The 27,386-nt window shown below is 37.6% G+C and overlaps 1 protein-coding gene across 5 annotated transcripts in view; it reads left to right on the top strand.

Annotated features, from left to right (window-relative positions):
• The window catches only part of atp11a (ATPase, class VI, type 11A), a 114,070-nt gene that overhangs the window by 78,326 nt on the left and 8,358 nt on the right, over positions 1-27,386 (top strand). For 3 of the 5 annotated variants that reach the window (XM_031897036.1, XM_031897035.1, XM_031897034.1), the window contains exons 18-28: positions 572-753; positions 3,350-3,601; positions 4,550-4,724; positions 6,080-6,182; positions 7,668-7,813; positions 7,921-7,980; positions 10,045-10,172; positions 11,220-11,355; positions 14,510-14,575; positions 15,684-15,787; positions 19,268-19,433. In XM_031897036.1, coding sequence (XP_031752896.1) covers positions 572-753; positions 3,350-3,601; positions 4,550-4,724; positions 6,080-6,182; positions 7,668-7,813; positions 7,921-7,980; positions 10,045-10,172; positions 11,220-11,355; positions 14,510-14,575; positions 15,684-15,787; positions 19,268-19,433 — 1,518 coding nt within the window. Of the gene's footprint in view, positions 1-571; positions 754-3,349; positions 3,602-4,549; positions 4,725-6,079; positions 6,183-7,667; positions 7,814-7,920; positions 7,981-10,044; positions 10,173-11,219; positions 11,356-14,509; positions 14,576-15,683; positions 15,788-19,267; positions 19,434-21,792; positions 21,882-24,356; positions 24,460-27,386 lie in introns of all 5 variants that reach the window. The other 2 variants (XM_031897037.1, XM_031897038.1) reach the window with 2 other exon arrangements.

The following is a 27,386-nucleotide window of genomic DNA, read 5'->3' as shown; positions in this document are numbered from 1 at the left end:
TTCTAGCCTCCAGAATCATCCATCATCCCATCCATTTAGTCTTCAGTCTGCCTATAGTCAGAATAGGTGGGTTTTCCATTTGGAGTCTCAGGTGACTCCCCAGAGGTAAGAATATGCACATTGATCAGATTGCATTTAAAGGCTAATGTGTGGATCGAGGATGCTTGTGTGAGAGCCTAAACCCAAAAGGTTTGTTGCGGCGATGACAACTTTCTCAAACTCCCGTAGCCTACAACAGAGACCTTCCTCGCACACCCTTAATTCTCCAGAATAAGTTAGGCGCAATAAGGGGTCCTCGGTTCAATTCCAGCAAGGGCACCATCTGCAAGGACTTTGTATGTTCTCCCCATGCTTACATGTTAATTGGCTACTGAAGAAAATGGCCATAATGTGTAAATGTGATAAGGATTTTAGATTGTAAGCTTTACTGGGGCAGGCATTGATGTGAATGATGCATACTCTCTGTAAAGCGCTGCGGAAATGTGTGAGTGCTATATAAAAAAGGATAACAATAGTAATAAGGAGAACTGAGCCTTGATGTTGACAGTACATTTGTCATTCATTATTTCAGGAAGGGCTGAGAACTCTGTGTGTTGCTTACAAAAAATTTTCTCAAGATGAATATGAATGGGCTAACAAACTGCTCAAGGACGCACAACTGGCACTTCAGGACAGAGAGAAGAAACTGGCAGAAGCATACGAACAAATAGAACAGGATCTTATTTTACTAGGTGCTACAGCAGTTGAAGACAGGTATGATATGATTTTAAGCCATTATGTTATATGGAATACTAAACAATATGGGCATACGAAGTGCCATGAAATAATGCTTGCATATTTACTGCCCCTCTAACTCTTTTCTATTTTCTACAATTCCTTTTACATAATAGTTTGGGCATTGATAACACTCATCTTGGTACAATTTTTTGAGATATACATGCAAAAGAAGTTGTGGCATGCCACATAAAAAAACCTGGCCATAATCTATTTGTTATAAACACTGATTACCAGTAAAGATAAATAATTTACACCTTATTTGCTGTACAACAATGATTATGGCAGCTTGGAGCACTCCACTTGTATTAAACCAATGAATGTTGCAGAAAGAAGCATAACAGATATTAAATCATCCTGTTATTTACCATTGCACATTTTATTTCATCAGCCTAATGCAATATACACTGTATCTGCGTGGCATGAGTGAACTACAAGCTATGTGTTAAGGATAAGACAATGAAAGGATGAAAGAACCTTAAAAAGCATATACATTCACTGGAGCATTAACTAGCTCTAAGTAATATAGCAAATCTATATTAATACAGAAGTGCTCTGTCAGCAGTGCTCAGTGTTGCGCATCGCTAATATGTCTGAACAAGAGCAGGGAACTGCAGTATAGAAAATCATTATAACGGCAATTTACAATGCACAGGACAGGGTTTAAAGGGCAAATAGTTGCAAACCAGCATGTTTTCACACTTTGCAATTTGCCACATGCACCATTCCCTATTTTGCCTTCTAACTTAGCATCATCACACATAGGGAGCGCTGGTAGGTGTAGGATGCAATGTATTACCACTTGTCTTATGGCAGCCAGGATTCAGCACAAGGTGCAGGCTACAGCCAATACTGCATATTATCTGTACATGAGCACTGTGGGGTGTAATATTGTACCCCTTAGTGCACTACCACTTCTAACAGGGATTTGGTAAATTACCCCTTGTTTCCTGGTATCTGTAACATCAAAAAACATATTTATAAAACTTGGAAATATTGATTTCTAAATGGGTGAAAATTAGAGTCTTCCTTACATACATATGCTTTAAAAACCCATACATATTTACAAAAAGTGATTTTTATTTGGCAAATAAGTGGCAAATGAGCTCTGTGCCCCAATGTGTGTAAGACTTCTTAAGGTGGCCATACACGCACCGATATTATCGTACGAAACCTCGTTTCGTACGATAATCGGTGCGTGTATGGTATGTCAGCGAGCCGACCGATGTCGCAGGAAGCTGCTGAAATCGGTCGGCTCGTCGGTCGGCCAGGTTAGAAAATTTTGATCGGGCGCCATAGAAGGCGCCTGACCAAAATTCTCCCTTCAGAGCTGAATCGGCAGAAGGAGGTAGAAATCCTATTGTTTCTACCTCCTTACCTGCCGATTCAGCCCTGAATGGTGTGTGGCGGATCTGACGATGTTTCGTGCGACCGATGGTCGTACGAAACATCGTCGGATCGCCACGTGTATGGCCAGCTTTAGAAACACAGTACAAAATGTTGGTCTGATCTATACATAAACATACACATACTTTCTTAGAAAAATCAATATGTCATTTATTAATGGGCATTTCATTAGGATCTGAGTGCCTTTTGTGCGGAATCCCGTGTTTAGAGGTTTAGAACTTTTACAAGCACTGCCATGGCAAACTGCTAAATGCAATTAAGGACAGAAACAAAATATATGTGGAGTACACTTCTGTGAAATTCCATCGTCTTGGTCTAGCAATCAGAAACCTGTGTGGTTTGATATTGGGTTTCCAGCCCTAGCCACTAAAAGTATAAATATTTCAGCATAACCAATGAGAGAGAGCTTAAAGGGATTTTGTCATGATTTTTATGGTGTACATTTTATTTCTAAATTACACTGTCTACATAGCAAATAATTCACTTTACCATTTAAAATGTTATTCCAACAAATGTATTTTTTTAACTGTAATACTGTTGTGTAGGCAGCCATCTCAGTGCATTGTGCCTGAGTCTGAGCTTTCAGAAGGAGTCAGTGCTACACATTAGAACTGCTTTCAGGTAACCTATTGTTTCTCCTACTCCCATGTAACTGGACTAGGAGAACGAGAGCATTTTTAGCAATACAGGTGTCAGGGAACTGCTATCTTGCTACCTTGCCATTGTTCTGCTGACTGGCTGCTGGGAGAGGGCGATATCAGTCCAACTTGCAGCTCAGCAGTAAAGTGTGACTGAAGTTTATCAGAGCACAGGCCACATGGCTGGGACATCCTGACAAATGGAGAATATGGCTAGCCCCATGTGAAACTTAAAAATTCAATGTAAAAAAAAAATCTGTTTGCGTTTTTGAAAAGCAGGATTCTGCTGGAGAAGCTCTATTAACTGATGTGCTTTAAATAAAAACATGTTTTCTCATGACAGTATTCCTTTATGAACAATTTGTGAAATCAGTTTGGTTTTAGGAAATATATATTTTCACAGTACATATTGTGATATTACATAACAATACAGAATACATTAGGTGTATATGTGTGTTACTATATATGTATTATTTTCAAGACATTGAGGGGAGCCACAATTTTAATAATTTTTGTTGTACTTCCTACAGGCTTCAGGAGAAAGCTGCTGATACAATAGAATCGCTCCAGAAAGCTGGCATTAAAGTCTGGGTATTGACAGGAGACAAAATGGAGACCGCATCTGCTACCTGTTATGCCTGCAAACTCTTCAGAAGGAACACACAGCTGTTAGAGCTCACCACAAAGAGAATAGAGGAGCAGAGTCTGCATGATGTTCTGTTTGAGCTCAGCAGGACAGTCCTAAGGCACAGTGAAAGCTTAACAAGAGACAATTTCTCAGGGTATGGGGCCTCTGCTTGAAATTGAATAGGGAATGGCACTTAAATTTGCACTGTGGTGGTACATTCCAAAGGGTCTATACAATGATGGATATACTCCAACTACAGTAATTTGTGCTCTGTACAGGGGATTTCCTGTTCTAAAAAAAGTTTCATAGTATATTTTTGAACAGGCTGTGAGCAAATGCAAGAGGTTTTTCCCAGGAAGGCTACTAATGACATATTTAATACCTGTATTTTGACGATGAGACCAGGAATGTCAGATTGGGTATCCTAAGTTCTGGCATCTCATTTTGGCTGACATTTCAAAATCCAACAGGAACAGGAAAAATAATTGGCAGTATGTCCAGTTCATAATGAGTTCAATGAATAGGGCTTGTGTTAAACATATCTGTTGCCTATTGTTTTAATCACAAAACGTATACAGTTACTAGAGATAAACAGGCAGAATGAAACCACTCCATGTTTTACCTATAATTTTTCATGTACTTACCTACAGAGGATATCATGATGGAAGAGAGCAGGTACTGCCTGCAGGTTTTCATATATTACATTGATTAAGGGTTGCCATAATGTTAAGTTGTGCCTTCACAACAGCAGCACATTAACAGTTTCTAGATATGTAAAACAAAATATTCTATTTATGGTTAGTTTATGCCTTGCAAGACTGCACTGCAGAAATGCTGTATACTAACTAGATAGATGCAAATGAATATTGACATTAAGGACTAGTGTACACAAGGCAAATTTGCTACATCTCCTGGGATCGTTGTGCTCCTCTTTGAATTAACTTAGTAGGAAACCCAATAGATGCCCTGAGGCCACTGTTGTCATGTGTTAAAAGTTATCGCCATTGCCATTGATTATGGTTGCACTAATTAAGTCATCCTTCCCTTGGATGGTGGAAAAAACAAGCAATATCTTTATTTGTTTGTCTTTTGAATGGTATAGGTTTTCAACAGATTTTCAGGACTATGGTTTAATTATTGATGGGGCTACACTGTCATTAATAATGAAACCCAGGGAAGATGGGAGCTCTACAAACTACAGAGAGGTGTTCCTGGAAATCTGCCGAAACTGCAGCGCAGTTCTCTGCTGTCGAATGGCACCACTACAGAAAGCACAGGTATTCTCATTAGGCTATATATATACAGTATATCATCTGATCTGCACTGTGGAACAGTAATCTGCAAACAAGATTGATTTTGGTTGTCAGTAGGGAGATTGTGATTAATATAGGTCTTTGGAAAATACAACCATTTTTACTTACAGGCAACCACTTACGTCAGCAGTAATATTGGTGCAACATAACATTGAACATTGTGGTTCAATGCCCAGCCCTCCCCCCCATAACGCTTGTGTGTATGTGTGAACTAGCATGCACGTCCACACTCAAGGCTACTGTGATAGAAATACCCCTAGTTTCAGCCCTGATGCACCTTTTTTTTACAATGAAGTCAGAAAGGCTAATTTACCAGTGCCCCATAACAAGAGAACGAGCCCAAATTGCATGTGCGGTTATTTTCTTTTTTTTACTTGGTATCATTGGGACAGAGAACCCGATCAATGCTGTCCAGCTGTTTTCATGTAGTGGGCTAACTATTACTCTTGCAGCATGTTCAAAGGCCAAATTATATTAAAATGATGTTGTAGAATGGAGTCTATGGAGCCCTTGAGTAGACAGGGGGCCAAAAAAATCATTTGGAGGACCTCCAGTTGGACATCCCTGCTCTAGATGTAGTTAAATTGCAACTTCCAGTAAGTCCTCAGCTGGAGGACTTGCAGCCAAAGGGCAGAAAGTTGGCCTTACTTCTGGAAGTATTTCCCTTGTTAACCAGGAGGGAAAAAATATGAGATGCTGTTATATTACTTTTTAAGGCACAAGTGAACAATGTAATTATATAGCTTCTCACAACTAAACAAAGGTCAGGATGCTGTCAAGCACCAGTTGTTGTGAACCAGTGCCTGTCATATTTAGAAAGATGTATTGACTCATTAAGCAGCACAGCCCTGCAACAGGTTAGGCTCTGTTGTATCCTTGTAGCATTATATTCCACAAGTTGATCTCACATTGGTCAGTTTTCAAGACCCAGTTTATCATTTAAAAATTCTCCTCTGTTTTAATGGAATATCATTAGGACTGACTTTACTGAACAGTTGTAATTGAGGTTGCACAGAATTTTATAATGAATGGTTAAATACTATTAAGCAAATAGCGCACTCCAAGGACTACTGAAATTTATGGAAAGACCTTGGAGTACGCTATTTGCTTATTATATATTGAGATATTTCCCAAGCTGCACTCGGGCAATGTAAGTAAAGACACAAGTTGAAACCGGAGTGCAGATGGTTACTTTATTGATATATATGTATATATTAAACCTGAGTTTGTCATTGCAGTTCTTGATCCAGCCTTACGTTAATAGATCTTCCCTTGAGTCAAACATTGCTTTAGTCATGAATCTTCATTATTTTTTATAGATTGTTAAATTAATCAAGTCTTCGAGGGAACATCCAATTACGCTGGCCGTTGGTGATGGGGCTAATGATGTCAGCATGATTTTAGAAGCACATGTGGGCATAGGTATGCTTATTTTCTTAGCCTATTTCCTTTACTTAAAAATAACTGGAGGTGTAAAATGCATTTATATAAATAGTGCCTCAACAAGTCAAAGCTGTCAGAGGGGTCACAGAAGGTGGTTTGACCCTCCTAACAGTGTATAACAATGATGATCAGGTTATGGCAAATATGAGACAGAGCATCTATGCCCTGTAGTAGTGATGAGTGAACTGGGAGCATTTGATTACGCCAAAATGCATTGGAAAGTGGAAATTAAATTGCGGTTAGGGTGTTTTGAGCTTTGGCATAGCATATACAGTGATCTACATTTCCAGTATACTATAACTGTTCTTAATGGAAAGTCTAGATAACCTTTTTCCCAGTTGCTCAGGCCAGAAATGCTCCATATGAGGTTGACCAAAACGCCCTTTTAATTTTCCATTAATTATGTACTGTAGCAAATAAAGCCATAGCTGAATAAAGAAGCAGCAGATGCGGAAGGCAATGAGCAGAATTGTTGCTTTTAACATGTTTTTCCTTCAGAAAAAGACCGAATTTCCAAAACATTTACTGCAGGTAAAATGCCAGTTGTGCCACTAAACTGACTGGGTAAAGTTTGCTCATGCCTAAGCAGCAGCCTAACTAGTAACATAAAGATACCCAGCAGCTAAATTTAGTCTAAATGTTGTGTCAAGTCTATGGCTTCTCCACCCAGTGCATCCTTATGGTTAGGAGCAACTATAGGTATGACACCAGGAATACTCCACTCATTGATTATTCTCACTACAATGTGTGCATGTTTAGTGTACAGGTTAAAGGGATTCTGTCAAAATGCATCAATTAATAGTGCTGCTTCAGCACTGTAATCCGTTTTTTAAAAGAACAGATTGTTTTATATTTCATTTTTAAATTTGCCATGGGACTAACCATTTCCTAACTTTCCCAGGTGCCCACAGCCACTTGTGCTCTGATAAACTTCAGTCACACTTGTTGGAGTCATATTACCACCTTTCCTCCCCAGTAGCCAATCAGCAGAACAGTGGGAAGGTAGCAATAAAGCAGCTCCCTGACACCTGCATTGCTAAGAATGCCCCCATTCCCCACCTAGTGGTAGATATGAGCTCAGCTCAGTCTGGCTCAGCCAATCCAGGACTCCTTCAGTTACACTGAGTAGAAAAAACAATAGCTTGTTTAAATAACTACTTGAAAGCAGTTCAATTGTGTAGCACTGTCTCTTTCAAAAAGCTCAGGATCAGGCACAATGCAAAGTAGTTGCCTACACACCAATATTACAACTAAAAAAGTTCACATTTAAAAATCATGACAGAATTCCTTTACTATGTGCTGGGTTACTGCTGGATACAATGTTCAAAACATAATAAAATGTAGTTTAGTAAACACTAAAAAATGGCATTGTGTTGGTTTTGGTGCTGATTTGTGATAGCAATTGATATGCAGTGATTCATTCTGATACTGATAATAACCTGCTGACATGCTCTGTTATTTTAGGGGTAATTGGAAAGGAGGGAAGACAAGCTGCCAGAAACAGTGACTATGCAATTCCTAAATTTAAACATTTAAAAAGGATGCTGCTGATCCATGGACATTATTATTATGTTAGGATTTCAGAACTTGTGCAATATTTCTTTTATAAGGTAATAACATGCTTAGTCTATAGTATATTAGTATATTTTGTGTACACAAGATTTGTACTGTTGACAATGAAGGCAGCCAACAGCTCTTATTTTTTCCTTCTTTTCAGAACGTCTGCTTTATTTTCCCTCAGTTTTTATACCAGTTCTTCTGTGGCTTCTCACAACAGGTTAGTGATTTTATCTATGAGTTTGTTTATTTTTTCACAACATTGATGTCACAGAGGCAGAGAGAAATTTTGACCTGTAGCCCCCAATCTGATAAAGAACTACTATTCCCATAAACCACAGTAATCACTCACATTTCATTATTCTCTTTGGGTCGGTACCTACTGTATAGATTCTTCTACTCTTTGAAGGGTCTCAAAGACCCAGTTTCCTGACATCACAGGATGTTGCTTAGGGAACTAGGGATAAGCAGAAGAGGCACTACTTAGGGTGCAACAAATGGTGGGGACACTAGGCATGTACCTGAACTGCCTGCCTTCCCCTTGTTTGGCTCATCTACCTCCTGCCTACCTGTAGGGCAGGGATGTAAAACATTGCATTGGTCCTCCAGCTCATCACCCCCTCTAGTCTTTGTCAAGCAACTCCTCCCGCTCTTGGAAGGGCAGTTGGTAGCAGGGGCATGACTAGGGCCTCCCATAGATTTGGGCCAGCTGTGATGGGTAAACACATGGGTTCATCCATACATAATAAAAAATTAATTTTTGCCAGAAGTCTAATTATTTTGAATTCTTTGTAAAATATTAATTTTACAAATATGTTAGAATTATAATAGGGGGAATTCATTTATTGGTCCTCGTGTGACTGTTTAAACCCTTGCCCAGCAAAAAACATCAGTTCTTTCTTACTTTATGGCAGGGATTCCAGATATACTCTCAGTATCAGAGCCACTGTAACACAAGCCAAAGCAAAATCAGCTATACTGTATCTGAAAGGCTCATAAACATTTAATACACTTATGCTTGAGGCTGATTTTATTATTATAGTGAAAGAGTTAACACAAACTTGAATTTAAGATTAGGCAGATTAACAGAAGCATATTGATATATAGATGTATACAATTTAAACCTGTAAAACACCCAAACCTCTAAAACATAAGCAAAAAATGGAATAGTATTATAGCAAAAGGATAATTATGTGATTTTAGTGTTGCTTAAAAAATGCTGCCTAAGGGTCTTAGCATATACTGTTTGAGAACTCAGTAAAAGGGTAGGTCTTCAGGGAGTTTTTTAAACTATTCAAGGAGGAAAGGTGTTTGATAACTCCTGAAGGCATCTGTAAGACAGGGAGCAGTACAAGTGATATCTTGTAGGTAAGAGATTATAATAGGACAACATAGACATCACTCAGGAAAAGAATGTGTGGGGGCGAGGTAGAGTGCCAAATAACTAAAGATGAGGGGAGAGATGTTCTGTGAATTTTCTTTTTGAAAAGAATACAGTTGAAATTGGAATGCTTTCTCTGCAGCAGATATAAAATCTGCTGTCACTATTTTGTTTGTGCCTATAAAATAATATTTATGTAAAAAATTGTCAGAAGTGGTACTGCAAGGAGCCTATCATAGCATAGGCTAATAGAAGTACATTTTGGGTATAAGAAACTATTATTTGAGCCAGAAAATGCACTGAGAGGAAGCTCCTGTTGTGTTTCGTCAGACACTTGCAAATAATTAGCAAGTCTCCTGGCAAATATTGTAAATAAGACAAAATGTAAACTGTATTAGATTATCACTGTCTATAAATATTAAATGTTAATTTATCTGGGAATTATACATTTAAAAGAAAAGGAAAGTTACAATTGCTGAGGGTGTTAAAATCTAGGCACCCCCCAGTGATTGTATTCGCTTACCTCATACCCCAGGCCTGATCGCTTCTTGGTCTGGGGTATCAGGTAAGTGAATACATTCACTGGGGGAAGCCTAGCTTTTGGTACTCCCAGCGATTGTGACTTTTCTTCTCCTTTAATCAGTCTTGTGATTGTTATTTATAATAAAACAAAGTAAAGTGTTTTCCCAAGGGAAAATAATCATTTTCCATGAAAAAAATCATCAGGTTGCTATGTAAAATGTAAAATCACTTCTGCAGTAAAAGTACATAGAATATTTAGGAGCATGTAATGTAAACTATGGGAATTTAAAGTATTTGGAAGTCTTTTTTTTTTCTTTTTACATAGAGGGAATTTGTGTTTACTAGGAATGGCTATAATTTTGATCCTTTGTTTCCTTGCAGCCTTTGTATGATACCGCATACCTGACACTTTACAATATCAGCTTCACTTCCCTTCCCATCCTCTTGTATAGTCTGATAGAGCAGCATGTTAGTGTGGATGTGCTGAAGCGAGATCCTACTCTGTATAGGTATGTTATGGAGCTGGGATATTGTACTAATGGCAATGTATATAACCTACATTAGCAGAAAAGAATGTTTAACTAAGGGGAGCAAAAACTTTACCCCAAGAGTTTATGTATTTGAAGGTGCAAAGTTTGCTACAGGTCCAATCACCTTATGGAACCAATCAGCAGTTAGCATTTATTGGGCACCTGTTTATAGGGAAACTTTTTTGTGGTTGTTGTATAGGTTATTGCACGAGGGTAAAACATTTCATCTTTTATTATATATGGGGGCCAGCATCCTCATTTATCTTCATCCTCATCGGCTGTGATTAAAAGATGTACATATTAATAACAATACTAAGGGGGTGATTTATTAATGGTCAAGTTTATTTTTTTCTCAATTCGAGTTTTGTTTGCTCTTAAAAATCTCAAATTTGAGTTATGGTTCAAAAACTCGAATGTCTGGTATTTATTTAGTGCAAGAAACCTGAAAACTCGAATATAAAAATTTGCTATTTAAAAGCTTTCAAGTTTCTATAGAAATCAATGGGAATGGTCATAGGCAAAGTCAAGCCATATTCTAAAACTCAAATTTTTCGAGTTTTTCAAGCTCTTTAACTGTTTAAAAATTTCAAGTTTTTTATTAAAACACACTTTACTTATTAATAAATAAGCAAACATTTGATATGCAAGTTTATTCATTTAGAAAAACAAACTCAAATTCTCAAACTCAAAAATTAATAAATAAGCCCCTAAATGCTTAAAAAGACAGATGGTAGCAAATGTGATAAGCTTGACTTGAGTATTGTCTCAAAGTATATATAGGAGGAGATACTGTATGTGGTATGTGGAAAACTGAGTACTCATATTACAAGAATATAAAGAATAGTATAAAGAATAGTATGCTTGTAAATTCTTATGATATTGACCCATATCTAAAGTATATTTTATTGATACCATATTATATTTGTTGCTTATTGTATATACATTTGTAAATGGGTGCTACATAATGTATCTTTCATTTGGAAAATCCCCATATATATTCCTCTTTTTTTGTATACCTCTATGCAGGGATATTGCCAAGAATGCATTACTTCGATGGCGCTTGTTCATTTATTGGACATTCCTGGGACTGTTTGACGCTGCAGTGTTTTTCTTTGGAGCGTACTTCCTGTATGACAATGCCACTGTTACCAGCAATGGGCAGGTGAGGCCAGAATAAGAAATCCTCTGGCAGTTGGTCTTGTTAGAGAAAATACCAGGGGATTAAGCTATTACTGATTAACAGGATAAGTCTGGATTAATGACTATAGAGTGTATGTGTCGGCTTGAAAAGGCATCTGGCTCTGTGTAAATCTGACAACTAAGCTATTACACTGAGTGCCTCAGCATCTTAGGATAAACTATGGTTACATGCATAAATGCTGATTCTTTCCAAAGACATTTGTTTTATTTCTCCCTTTTGCTTATACACTTGCAAATGTCTTCGTTTTGCTTATCATTTATTTCTGCTGCTGGTTTATTGCTAATTATCATTTATTTATTTTGCTTTTATTTGTATTCTTCATTATTTTGACGATATGTGCTGTGTATTTTTATTTTTCTGTTTCTTTTGCTTCTGGCACTGTTTGCTCAGCTCTTGACAACCAACACGTACATGGTAAGAATATCACCGTTTTGCAATGTTGTGTCTCACCATCCTTCTGATTGGTCTTCTTTTTGACTGGCACTGCACACAAAACCAAAGTCTGTAGCCAGTCTTCAGATACTGGGTAAAAATCTGAAACAATACAGTATATGTATTTAAAAATAACTTCAGAAAGATGAGAAAGATAAATCAGGGTCTCAAATGTGAAGGGCTGTTTTTGGTTATGGCATAACTGTGGGAAAATGGGTCTACAAAGCCATTTTTATTATACATATAAAATAAGACTGCAACTCTCAGCATCCCAGACAATCCCTTAGCAACATTCCCATACCAATGGCAACAGATGTTACTACAGCAGGTGGCACTTTTCTGCATGACCAGCCAAAAGATACATTTCTAGTACATAACTAACCTCTTCAACAATTTTCCAATATACAGCTGCTAATCTGCGAGTCCCCAAGAGGCCCTGGCTAGTGACGCCTACTAGAGGCAGCTCTAAAAATATATGTTTATAAGGCACTGTGGAATTCATTAAGGAATTTTCCCATTCACAAAGTTATTTTTGTTCTGTTGTGGTTTGTGAGGATAGTGCCTATTCTTATTTATTAATAGTCAGGTCCGTGCCCTTCTTGTTCTTAACTACAGAGTATGTAAGGCTATAGGGTACATTCAACAGGGCTCATCCCTAATTAAAGAGAAGAGAGAGTGGAGGCTAAAAACAGTAGCAAGAAATCTCTGCGACTGCTCAAAACTGGCAATGAACCTTAGAGGTTGCAGCTTAATCTTTTAACACATAATCGTGTCTTTCAGCAAATCAGCAAAACATTTCCTCAAGATATACAGTATACTGTACAGGGTTTCATTTCCTAAAAGCTTTTACATTTATTTTTGGCCTTTAAACAGAATGTCTATATTAATATATAGAAACTGTATTTTCACAGCAGCAGAATTTACAGTTAAAGCACTAATAAATGTCATAAATAAAGCTTTAGAAATCCATTAAATGATTTCACGGTGTAAAGAGGCAGCAGTTAGTTGGGAGAGGGGGGTTATTTATCTCCTACTTTGTGGACAGGCCATTACTCAGAGGGAGGCATTGCTGTGTTTTGCATGGTCTTTTTCAGTTTGCTACAATTTTGTTTGTTCCCATCCAGTAACCTACAGAAACCAATCAACGGTTTGCTGTCATTATACTGACTGTACTATACTAGGCAAAGAGAATTGCTGATTGATTGCTACTGTTTACATTGCTAGAAAAATATCTATTCCTGGTATTGAAGAGCTTATCTACTGGTGGTCAACGGTGTGTGTTTTTTTTTTTAAATTCACTGCATCTGGAAAATTCAAACTATGAGGCTTCACCTTATAGCACACTATGTCCCCATCATTTCTTAGCAGCTGTAGTTCATCAACAGCTAAAAAACAAATAATAAAGACCCATGCTCTCAAAAAAACTATTCCTTTGCATATAAGTTGAGTAATTCAGGCAAAGTTTATTTTAAAAAAATAAAATAAAACATGACCTTCAATTACATTCAGCACTTACATAGTTCTGACAGGGAAATACATGGTATCAAAGAGGAGTAAAATTAAAACACTGTGGAGCATTGTATAAGATATAAGATGGTAGCATCCTATTGACCTAAATAGTGGAAGATTCCATCCAACCAGACTATGGGGGTCATAACTGAGCCCTCATATCTTACTTTGCTTTTACTTCCTCTGGAGGTATCACCCAGAAAACCGCCTGACGCGTTTCATGCACATGCGCACTTAATCATAGGTGATGCCTATGATTAAGTGCGCATGTGCACGAAATGCGTCAGGCGTCCAGGCGTGCTTTTGAAGCGGTTTTCTGGATGATTTGAATTGCTCCCTCAGGCTACGGGTTCGGGGCTTCAAGCACCCGAACCAGGCACCGACGGTGGTGAGTTGTTCTTCACTGTTTAATCACTGATCCTAAGCTGGCTTGGATACGTGTGGGGTAATGGGCCTGGGGTATATACATCCGGGCCAATACCTGTTTTAGGTACTTTAGTGTATAATTATCTACGGATTATTTAAATTTAAGTTTAATGCATTGCCGGTTTAGTACTTGACTATTATAATTTTTGTTGCTTGTTGCTTGAAGTTTATAGTAATCCTCTGGAGGTATAAATAATTTCCTAAGAGCACATATGCACTTTATTTCCCTACTGAATGGTAAAAATATGCAAAAGTGAGGAAAGATTATCGACAAGACCAGTAAGATAGGCAATAGCAAGCTCCTATATCTGTTGTATTAAGGACCTGTGGCCAGAGCTGCAGTAGATCTGCCAATGTCTATCAGCGTCTAGTGCATTCAGGTTGTATTGCTGGAATTGTCTATGTAACTTATTGGGAGTTTAAAAAGCTTTTTGTAGAACTGTTGCAGTAACCTATGTCTGTAGTTTAGAAACAGAAGTGCAGGAAATCCTCCCTTTGTGGGTTTGCATGTATTTTTACGTTCTTATTCCAATGAACCTGGAGTGTCTGAAAAGACTGAAAAACCTTATGATCAATGTGAGGAATAATGTAATTAACAGGAAGCAAAGCACATCTTTCTGTTTTCAGTGTGTTTATTTGATTTGTTATGAAAGTGCCACAAAAACATTTATCATAATTTGAAAGTATTATTGTCATATTTTCCCTCCACTTAACCACTTACTGTGTTTTCTTTTTGGAAACTCAATAGATGCTGGGGAACTGGACCTTTGGGACACTGGTGTTTACCGTCCTTGTTTTTACAGTGACATTTAAGGTGAGGAATATAATTTACAAAAAATTTTCTAAGCTGAATACATTTAGGGGCATATTTATTAACAAACATCACTGGTAATATGTAGCTACCAATCAGCAATTAGATTTGAATGGTCACCTACATGTTAGACAAAGATCTAAAGCAAAGAGCTCATGGAGATGTTTGTCTCCAATATTAATAAATACATGCCTTAAGGTGGCGACACACGTGGCGATTTTAGATCGTACAATCCGCCACTAACTGTTCAGGGCTGAAACAGCAGATAAGGAGGTAGAAACGATAGGATTTCTACCTCCTTCTGCGATTCAGCCCCAAAGACAGATTTTGCTCTGGCGCCTTCTATGGCGCCCAATTAAAATCTTTAAACCGGCCCGATCGGTGAGTCGACCAATATCAGCAGCATCCTGTGCATCCACCGAATATCATACGAAACGGGGTTTCATACAATATTATCGGTGTGTGTATGGCCAGCTTTAGTTTCCACTTAAACAGGATGACTTTGCCTCTGGTGCAGGAAGTGCTATGTATCCCTGTGTCCCTGAGTGCTAAAAAAATCTTGGTGATGTTTCAGGGATTGGGAGCCAAGTTCATTCTTTCATTTGGGGCAGATTTATCAAAGTGTGCAACTAGAGGACACCACAGTAAAATTCCTCCACTCTCTATTCATTCCTATGGGATTTTTAGAGGCTTATTTATCAATTGGTGAAAGTTAGAGTTCAATCTTTTGATATACATGCCTCTAAAAATCCCTTTGGAAATAACAGAAAGTGGGGAAATTTTACTATGATGAGATCTAGTTTTACACTTAGGGGCATATTTATTATGCTGTGTAAAAAACGGCGAGAAAATTCGCCACACGTCGCCAGGCTCCGCCGTGTAAAAACGGCGAAAAATCATTTTTTTGGGCAAATTAGTTTTACACAGCATAATAAATACGCCCCTATGTATGTATTTTAAAGTAGTGCCTCTGGAATGCGATTGGCTAAACTGGGAGTGGGCTATACTAATACTTGCACTGTGGCCCGGATTAGTTTTGGTGCTGAATGCTTTTCTAGGCATATGGTATGCTTAAATAATATATGATTGCAACAATTTTAATTGATTTCAGCTTGCACTGGATACACATTACTGGACATGGATCAACCACTTTGTAATATGGGGATCTCTCTTATTCTACATCATCTTTTCACTGCTGTGGGGAGGAATTATCTGGTGAGTGCTTTACATGTTATTTTTAAATTCCACATACACAGATGGTATTCAGTGCCAATTTCTTGGGGTGCAACTGAATTCAGCCCTGTTAGGGTATTTACAAATGATAGGAGTTAACAAAGAACTAGAACTGAACTCTAAATACAAAAATGGGTAGAAGTACCATATTTTATATACTGAATATACTGCACCAGTAACTCTGTAACAGTAATAATTATGTAGGGGGGGGTCACGATCTTGAATTTTGTTAGGGGAGTCACATGCTTAATGTGCTCTGGGTAGCCATTGAGAAACTAAGCTTAGGGGATGTCTTAAAACACAAAGCAGAAAATGAAGTTTGCCTGTCATAGAAGCAGAAGCTACAGGGCTGACTAATAAATTGTGATGCAGATTGCACTGGTTTCAGAGCAGTCATGTAATTATGGTTACTTTATTGCTAATCATTAATTGCTTATATTGTGACATTTATATTCTTTATATACAGTATATTGTGCATTGGTCCCTAAGCTCAGTAACTGATGGCAGCACAGAGAATGTGCAGTAATTTGGCAGAAAAGAAGATGGGGAACTACTGGGACATCTTTGGCGGCACAGATCTTCCCTTCTAAAGGGCTGTAGTTTCAATGGGCTGGTACAGAACTCTAAAACATACAATGCAACATTACTTGTAGACCTTTTTTTGTTAAGCTTTAGTTCTCTTTTAAGTCCTTTTAAAAACAAAAACTGGACATAAGGAAGCCAACAATTTAACCCAGTGTTAAGTTATTCTGTTCCATGCAAGCCGATTTCATGTATTCTCTTCACAGTACTAGAAGACATGGCTGGCAAATAGCAAATCTTGCCAAGTGATAAAACCTTTGGCCAAACTTTTAATAATATAAAAATAGTATTTACTTAATTTACTTAAGGCTAATGTCCCACGGAGCAAGTTATTCTCCCCCAGTAGATCTCTTCTACTGCGGGGGATTAACCACTCGAAATGTCTTTCCACTGGCAACAACAGGACATGGTAACATGCCTGCTCATGCATGCACAGTGTTGCCCTGAGAAAAGACTGCTACATTTCTCCTGTGATTGCTTGGAAATCTATTTGAGTTTCAGCCACGCACAGAGTACAGCCTTTCCTTATTAGTGGAAGCAATCTGTGAGACAGTTGCTATGATTTGTGAGACGTTCACTATGATATTTTTATATACAATAATCCATAAAAAATCTAAAATAATTAAATGTAAGTTGAATGCCTAGCTTTTGGTATAACACACTGCTGTCCAACAACATTGTGGATGGCCAATAATTGAAGCCAGTTTTTGCCACTACCCCTTTTTAAACCGCACCCACTTTAAACCACACTCATGTTATCACAAGACCATACTCACATTCATGATGGTAGCGCAGCAAAAACCAAAATGGTTGGTGCTCACTGTGCTCACTGCTTCATTCGTATGTGAAAGAATTATATTATGTGATATTAAGACACAACCTTAAATCCATATGCCTCCTCCCTGCCCTGCACAGCAACCTCCTCCAACTGCTAACAAACTCCTAGAACAAACCCCTGCCAGGTTCACCTTCCACAGGCAGTATAGGGCAGGCTGAGTATGGCACACATAGGCAGCACAGGGCAGGCTTAGTATGGCACACACAGGCAGCATAGGGCAGGCAGAGTATGGCACTCACAGGCAGCATAGGGCAGGCAGAGTATGGCATACACAGGTGGGGTATGGCAGCCAGAGTATGGCACACAGGCAGCATAGGGCAGGCAGAGTATGGCACACACAGGCAGCATAGGGCAGAGTATGGCACACACAGGCAGCATTGGGCAGGCAGAGTATGGGACACACAGGCAGCATAGGGCAGGAAGAGTATGGCACACACAGGCAGCATAGGGCAGGCAGAGTATGGCATACACAGGTGGGGTATGGCAGGCAGAGTATGGCACACACAGGCAGCATAGGGCAGGCAGAGTATGGCACACACAGGCAGCATAAGGTGTAAACCATGCAGGGGGCAGGTAAGGAGCCACAGCAGTCAGACAGGTGGGGGGCTACACAGAGGAGGGGCACAGGCCACCTGTTGGACAGCACTGGTATAACAGAATCATTACAGAAGCCCTTCCTCCTTTTGGGCATCAAGGAGAGCCCAGCAAGAATGGGTGCATAGCAACAACCCATGAACCCTAATGTTTACCTGGGCATTAGTTATGCTTTTTAAACAAGTGATACATATTATTACAGTGCTAAAACTTTGAATAGGCTGTCCAGCCTTATTTTTTCTTTTATATTATCATACTGCCTGCAGAATGAGCTCTCTGTCTTCCAGTTAAAACGAAAGCATTCAAATACGAGAAGGATAAACATATGACAAGCACAATAGGAGAATGTATGCCAAAAGCAAATCAATCAAGTCCCACAATGTTAGATTTGTTCTGTGGGGTCACAAAACAGCATATTTAATTTGATTCCTGCTGGCAAAGCAGGGCTATTCTTGACCTTGATGTTTATTACTGAAACAAATATTCTGTAAAACATTTATATCTATATGTGTGTGTATGTGTGTTATATCAAACGACTTGTATAATCATTTTTTGTCTTAGAAAGTGCAGATGACTTGCATGCATACATAGAAAATTGACTTCCTGGCAGTAAGAGTACATTGTATCAACTGTACTTCCATTTTGTATAATTAAAAGACTCCAGTCTCTCTACTTATTACAGCAGAGCCTCAAGGACATGATTTATAAGAGAAACTCACAGATAAGCAATAATCAGGAAACAATCAATGATTCTCTGCATTCTATTTGCAACACTGTAATGAGAAAAATGTGGGTATCGAATTAAAGCAGCACTAACACTACAAACAACATTACTATGATATTACAAATATCAGGGTGTATATTTTTAAATCAGTAGCTGCAAATGTGTCAGAGTACTGGGACAGTTTTTGCCCCTGTGCCAAAGCAAAGTGATGTAATTGACATTCTGCTCATTCTAGCGACTGCCATCCACATGCCCAGGACCCATTACCTGCTTAAAAAATATAGGGGTGGCTAGCAAAGCCAATAATGTGGGTGCAACCAGAGATTTTTAATACCTGGTATGGTATACTTCTCTGCTCTCACATGTTGAATTTGTTACATAAACAGTTAAGTACATTGTTTTCAATGGATGTTTAGGCATTTTCATGATGTGTGCCATATTGAAGGCCAGTTGCCTATAAACAGCCATTTCAGTGTTCCCAATATCTCGCCAAATCCAGTTAGTGCTGGCAGCAGTGTGCAACGTTCCATTCACTTAAGACCATTTATTTTTTTACATTTCAGGTTTGTGATTAATAAAACCCTAAAGAAAGAATCCAAATGTACCAGTTCCACTATGAATATTTGTATTTGTATTTTTTTTTAAATGGGTGGGAGGAGTTCATAATTTCAGTTTTTGAATTGTATTCAAGTCATTTCTCATTGTGTTTTATTGTCCTTTTTAGGCCATTTCTCAATTATCAGAGGATGTATTATGTATTTATACAAATGCTGTCAAGTGGTCCAGCTTGGCTGGGAATTGTTCTCCTCATTATTGTCAGCCTTCTCCCTGATGTCCTCAGGAAAGTAATATGCAGGCAGCTATGGCCCACAGCAACAGAAAGGATCCAGGTAAAGGTTTCTTCTCATTTTGCAATAGTTAATAGGTAGTGATCTAATCAATATGACCACAGTGTAGTGTGGAAATGTTATTAATATTAAAGAGATACTATAACCCATATAAGAATCAATGATAGTAACACCTCTAAAGAAAAGAAGCATATGTACACTTGTCTTATAATGTATTTTGCATTCCTTAGGAGAAGTGAACAATATATAGAAAGATCCTCTCATTTGAGTTTGCTTTGCTTGATTTGCCTGGGTGGTACCCAAACTGGGTGGATCTCATTGTTCGGCCATTACCAACAATTAGATTACAGTAGGGGCCTTTGCCAGCCCAATATAGTCCATGCCTGTTCAAATTTTCTACAGATGTGTCTACAACCTGGTAGCAGACAGGCTGTCATTTTGGTCCATGCATGAAAAGACCAGTGAGCTGCAGACTCCGTTGCCATAATTGTGGCTATCTTTACAATTACATGCCTACATTACACATTTTAAAGCATAAAATCCCATAGAAAATGTTATCTCAGTTTAATATCTATCTATCTATCTATCTATCTTCTATCTCTCTATCTATCATCTGTCTGGTAAAGGTGGCTGAGAAACTAAACTGGGAGAAGCAGTGTATGCAAAATATTATTTGCCATATAGTCAGGAGACATATAAAATAATTTCAGATGGTTCGAGCATGATGGTTGGTGCCTAAATACTAAGATACATTGGGGCCGATTCACTAAAGTGTGATAACGCTTTTTTTGCGTTAAAAAGCACGCATGATTCACAAACACATATGAAGCGTTAAATGCACTAAATATTGCATTAGTCTGTGCAAAAATTAACACCTACTTGGGGCAGGCGGTACTTTTTAAATCATGCTATAAATAGCGCTCGTTTTAACGCACTTTAGCAGATCGGCCCCATTACCTTTAAGCTGCCAACAGAAATATAAATTGCATATGCGCACAGGTCACACTTTCAGTGTTGCTGCTATCCTTATCAACCCGTTGTCTCAGTAGTTGAATAGATATAGTTTCCGCTTCTTGCCTGAATGTTCTAAAATAATTCTCTCTTTTCTCTATATAATGTAACAAGATTGTTTTCAATAACAGAATAAAAAAAAGCTCTACCTACAAGACAGCAGCTGTTAGTATTGATTTCAGATCAGATTCCCATTTGTGCAAATTCCAGTTGAGATATCTGAATTAAAACTGAAATGAGCAGGCATGTGCAGTACGTATGGGTATTTTTTACATGTACAGTTATTATAGATCGCATCGAGGTTGGTGGGCTTCATCCCTATACTGTAAAGTGATAGCTGACAGTGAGCATAAAAAATATATTTTTCTAATAGTATTTACCATTGGATAATACCATATTTAAACGCTGCCATTTTAAGTACTAAAGTCCTTGTTTGGATGAGGTTCTGTGCACACAAAACCAAGGGCACACATACATCTTAGGTCATGTGAGCCAATGAATGGACAGAGCTCTGGCATTATTTCCAGTCAGTTGAGAAGGCAGAGAGGTAGTTCAAGATAAAAGACTTATATGGGAAACTTTTAGTGATTTGTTAATAACACTTTGCTAAAATGATCTAATAGGTCCCTTATTTTTAATGCATAATTTTCCTTTAAGTTGAAAAGTATCTGGAGAAATCATACTAAAGGGCACATTTATCAAAGTCCGAATGAGTACGAATGAGAAAAAATCATAACTTTTCTAACTTTGAGAATTTTGCATATTTTCTACAATATTTTCATTAAATTAAGAAACTTTTTCGTGCTTTGCGTCAATTTGTGTGACAAAATCGCAACGACTTCAAAAGTTTCGAAATTCATTCAAGCTTCGGTATCGTGACTTTCCTTGGGCCAGGTGCTGCAGAGTGCCATTGAGTCCTATGGGAGGCTTACAAAAACATGCACAGAAGGTTCATGTCAGTCAGAAAGGCTTTTGCGCTGTTTACGATTGTTCGGATACAAAAATTTCGTAATTTTAGGATTGCACCACAATATTTTTTTACAACCACGATACAAATTTTTGCGCACACAGAAATTATCGTGGTTAGTCTGAATTTTTTCCAGTCGTGCTTCTAAACATCCGAAATTCGTACTTTGATAAATGTGCCCCCAAGTCATGCAATTTGAGCAACTGGGAATGAGATCTTGTACTCTGAAAACTCTTATAGAATTGAGCTTTTTTAAATGCACTAATATGCTTTAGCTGTAGTGTTCATCAGATATAATCCTTGTGTTTCTTTCTCCCTTTCCCTTTTCCTGTCTTCCAACCTGCTTTGCATAAATAACTGCTACCTTGCTTACATATAATGATGCACGTGGGTACCTGCTGCCACCTGCTGGGGAACTCACAGACTAAACAACCGTGCCTTTCTGTTGAACAGTCAACCATCTTTATGCTCACTCAGACCTCGGGCAATATAACTTTCTAATGGACCTCAAGGTGATTTACTTTTTTTCTGACTTTTGCATGATCAAGAATTCATCTTTGGTCAAATCATTTCAATGGGCATTTCATATCTATTCTCCTTATTTCCTGCTTTCTCTTGTCATTTTATAATTCCTTCACTCTAATCACTTGATCACCTTTCATTCAAAGGTAAAAAAAAACACCTAATAGATGGTACATGATGGGAAAAGTATGCATTTTCTCCATTGTGGATTTGTCTTGTTTAATCACTGTCTCCAGTTAATCAAATGATATACAAATGCATTTCAATCATTGTCATTGTTTTACTATATTGTATCTGCTTACTTGTTTCGATAAGTGATGAATAGAGAAATGTTGAACACGTTGAACCTGTATTTTTTAAAATGATTTGACACTTTTGTTCTGCAGCATCCATACAGTATGCAGTCATTTTGCATATAAATACTGAAAAGTAATACACTTTCATCGGATAGAATTGGATAATTTAACACTTTTATTCTGCAGCTATCCAGTCTGGTATTTCAACTATATGGTTCCCAGTGTCAGATAACCTAGCAACCAGGTGTTGGTTTAATAAGAATAAAGCATAAATAGGAAAGGATTGAAAGATAATTATCTCAATATAACAATAATAAAAATATAGACACACATACAATATGCAGGAATTCTGCATATAAGATATTGAAAAGTAATACGCTTTCATGGGATAGAATTGGATTTCCTGAATGTATATTTCCTATTGAACAAACGGATTATATTTGCAACTGTTTAACATATGTTGATCAAAGAATTGCTTGCGCCATGCCATATAATGCTTAGCCATCTGCATTTCGTCCATCTTTCAGTTACCAGCATGCCTTTGGTTGCTGAAAGAAACATGCGCTGAGCGTTTAGCTGACACAAATTAGCCATTATTGCTTTCGCAAGGATGGAACTACCACTGGCTTAGCAAAATCGCTGTGACCTTCTGCTCGTAATTCATTTCTGCACTGGACTTTTGATTATAAAGTTATGGGAAGTTATGCAGTGGCTTTAACTATCTTTTTTTTGTTGACAATTTCAAATTAAAATAATAAAGGGTAATGCTTTTGCTTGGTTGCACCTATTATCGATAATGTTTTCCACTCTTTTTATTCTGCATTACTGTGTAGTCGGTAATTTTACTCTTATGGGTAGGTCACTGCTGTGACATTATCAGTATGTTCTTTTTATTCTTAATGTGTAATAGAATTATTTTGTCATCTGTAGTTATAATGAGTAATCATTTTGGCTACACAGAACAGCAGCATCTTTGGAGGATTTATATACTTGACAGAGCTATGCACATCTACTAATCCGTTTTCCATTTAATTAACTTGTAGAAAACTTGCCTTTCTGCTATATATTTTTCCAGAAATGATTTAGTTAATCAGTTCGCTTGATGCTTGCTCCTATAAACTAACAGTGACTCATATCATTATTCTCAATAGCAGTAATAAAATGTCTAGTGTTATTAATATCTGGGGGTCTAAGAAGAGCTAAAACTGTGAGAGCCCTTGTGTTATTTTACTATTAAAATCAGTTCCATGCTCAGAATATACTAGCTAACATAGAAAATTGCTTTTTAGTTTACGGCTTTTTTAAGGCAGGTTCTTATCCTATTCTTCAACTACCGAGACCCCCTTCTTCCTGGTTTCAATCAGTCTTCTGCCAGAGGAAGTGCATTAGGAATTCTGTAGAATATAATCTAACCTCCAGCTATAGCAGGTGAAAGAAATAGTGTGTTGATGCTAAAAAATAGTTTTCACCTCTACGCCAAACATTCCAACCTTTGGGCGAGTACATATGAGTTTCTTTAGAAACAGTACTGCTTATACTTTAGATGACCAAAAGTACGTGGACGCCTGCCTATTGAGCATCTAACTTTAAAACCAAGGGTATTAATATTAAGTTGGTCCTCATTTTGTTTCTATAATAGCCTCTATTCTTCTGGGAAGGCTTCCCACTAGATGCTGGATCATTGTTGGAGGGATTTGCTGTAGTTCAACCACAAGTGCATTAGTGAGTTTGGACACTGATGTTGGACAATCAGGCCTCACTCGCAGTGTTCCATTTCATCCAACAAAAGTTTGCTTGGTTTAGAATCCGGGCTCTGTGCAGGCCAGTCAAGTTTTTTCAGTCTCTGCCAACTAATTATTTATGGATCTTAACTTGTGCACAAGGTTATTATCCTGCTAAAACAGTAAAGGGTTCTCCCCAAACTATTTCCACAAAGTAGGAATTGTCAAGAACGTCATTGTATCACCAGTGATTAGAAGGGGCGTTCACCTACTTTTGGCCTTATAGTTTATCAGTAAGGTTATACTAAAAGTCTGGTTGCTGAACTATTTTTTAACTAGCGCAAGGCTGTGATCATCCTCAATAAAGGCAACATGATTGCTAAAATAATCACAAGGGTGATCTAGGTGTGTTTAGTGAATATCTTAGTGTTGCTTCTCATCCTTGCAGAAGAAACAAAATTCAGCTATAAGTACAGTGCGGAACACTGAAGGGCCACTTCTGGAAGAATCTTCTGCTGCTGACAGATAAGTGCAGCAAATGCCTTACATAGGTACTGTACACTGGCTTGGCCACTGTGGATTCCGCTTTGGTGTGCTTGATCTCTTTGTATATATTTCCTCCAAACTTCTTGCTGTACATTTTTTTTTATAATACTGAATTTACTTTAGCATGTATCCTTCAGTTAACAAGCAGAATGTTCTGTTTTGATTTGTGTGTGGATAAGGTTGTCTAGATAATACATTAACTGTCTTTTTACATGACAGCTAGGTTTCTTTAATTTGCATTCTCCTACCATTAATTCCCTATGGTCAGATCCTTCCCTTAATATGACTATGGAGGCAATCTGTTCCAAACTTCTATAGTTTATATAGTGAGGAGTAATTAAAATGCTGAGATGGTTAAGTTGGCATGTTTAGCAATGCCATTTCCAATAATTTTAGCGAGCAGTTTTATTTGCTTGTTTGGAATGTATTGTGTTTGACTCTCAATATTGGGCTTGTGGCCTAAAAGTCCAGATTCAAAACATCTATATATGTAAAAATAGTTCTAAATAGTATAGAAATCCGTAAAAAAGTTGTTGGGTTCCTTGAAGGCAAACTAGAAAATGTGGCTTTTAACAATTACCAGCTACCATATCCATGATATGTTATGAAAAAAGTTGATATCTAAAATGAGAACTAAAAAATGGGACAACCAAATAAATTATATTTATATATATTTATATAGATTTAGAGAGTAACTGTAAAAATGCACCCATACTGAAGAGCAGGGATCCCCAAACTTTCTTACTTATGAGCCACAATCAAATGTAAAAAGACTTGGGGAGCAACACAAGCACCATAAAAGCCAAATAAGGGCTAAGATTGGCTATTAGGCAGCCTCTATGCATACTATCAGTTTACAGGGGACTTTATTGGGTAGTAAATCTTGTTTTTATTCAACCAAAACTTGCCCCCAAGTCAGGTATTCAAAAATAATTACCTGGTTTGGGGGCACTGAGAGCAACATCCAAGGGGTTGGGGAGCAACATGGTGCCCCCGAGCCACTGGTTGGGGATCACTGCTGTAGAGGATCGTCAATGATTCTTTATTGCCTATAGCTTCTATTATCTATTTTTTTATCGCTTTTGAGATATGAATGGTTTATATTTTGAGATATGAATAGGGTTATATGCTCCCTATGCAAACAACTGGGTCATATTAGCAGTGTATTGTAAACTGCTGACTCAAAAGGAAATTAGGCAATTAGAAAGCAGTTGAAATCTGTCATCAACTTTCAGTGAGATGTTTGAGTAAAATGTTGGGTTGGGGAATTCACAAATAAAACAATAAAAATATCAACAACTACAGCATTATAAAAAAAATAATGAACTGTTTATGAAACAGATGTATTAAATGCCCAACATCAATAACATCATAACAGTTTGTTTTTTTAACAGAAGTTGTTTCCCTTTACAGGGGGAAAACAATTGCAACCAATATTTTAATATCTTTTATGGGTTGTGAGGACATTGTTGCACTGGTACCAAACTCATGATATATCTTTAAAGCACTTACATTTAAAGCAGGGGTCCCCAACCTTTCTTACTCGTGAGCCACAGTCAAATGTAAAAAGGCTTGGAGAGCAACACAAGCATCATAAGGGTGAAGACACACAGAGCTACTTAGTAGCAGCTAGTTGTCATGGCTACTAAAAGCCAGAAAATACCCTGTCATAGATTATACTGAGAATTTTCTATAGATATAGTAAATATACTATAGTAAATATACTATAGATCAGTAAATGCATTGCCTATTTAGTAGCCATAAGTAATAGTAATAACTTGAGTAGTCCACTGGCCACTGCTATTCTTAGTGATTTATTGAGTTAAGGCATTATTATTACAGCCATGGGATCCATTACCCGGGAACCCATTATCCAAACATTTTTGAATTACAGAAAGGCCATTTACCATCCATTTTAAACAAATGATACAAGTTTTTAAAACGGATTCCCATTTTCTTTGTAATAAAAAAATAGCACCTTGTACTTGATCCCAACTAAGATATAATTAATCCTTATTGGAGGCTAAACAACCCTATTGGGTTAATTTATGTTTATATGATTTTTAGTAGACTTAAGGTATGGAGATCCAAATTATGGAAAGATCACTTATCCAGAAACCCCTAGGTCCCATACCTGTAAATTGTATCCAGCTGCCAAGCTGGATTCAACTCCTAGGGGCACATTCATGAAATCACGAGTTAGAATCCCGAATGGGAAAAATTCGGATTGCATACAATAATTTCTGAAGATAGCAAATATCACGAAAATATCGTATTAGTCACGATAATATCGTATTGGCGATCCAACATTTTTGCACCGAACGATTGTAAACAGCGGGAAAACATTTCTGACTTTGATCCTTCTGTACATGATTTTGGAAGCCTCCCATAGGAATCAATGGCACTCTGCAGCTCCAACCTGGCCCAAGGAAAGTTACAATACCGAAGCTTGAATGAATCCGAAACTTTCGTACTCGGCGTGACAATACGATTTTGTCGCACACAAAGTACGAAAAAGTCACGCAAGGTACAAAAAAGTCACACAAGGTACGAAAAAGTTGCAGAAAATACGCTCGGAGCATTCGTGTATTAATAAATATCCCCCCTAGTGTTATTATACATGAAAATGATTATCAGTCCATGTTGACATGATGTGTCATCTTGGATAACATTTGGCACAAGCAAGTTAAAAGTATTATTTAAATAGATCCCATTGGCCAAGACTTTTTTGAAGCAGGGCAATGCATTCCTCTGTGCTTTTCAGTTAATGGGAAATAAGAAGCAAAATAAATAAATGTGCAGAAATGCAAAGTATAGAAAAAAAAGAACTGCATTTTCTTTCACACAAATATTTTGCACCAAAGCTCAGGTTTATGTGTCAAAATCCACATGTAATACCTTTCTGTGAATCTACAATAATCTGAATGTTATT

The sequence above is a fragment of the Xenopus tropicalis genome, chromosome 2 (assembly GCF_000004195.4).
Source record: "Xenopus tropicalis strain Nigerian chromosome 2, UCB_Xtro_10.0, whole genome shotgun sequence".
Lineage (NCBI taxonomy): Eukaryota > Metazoa > Chordata > Amphibia > Anura > Pipidae > Xenopus > Xenopus tropicalis.
The sequence above is the reverse complement of the archived record's forward strand: the minus strand, read 5'-3'. Positions and strand labels throughout refer to the sequence as shown.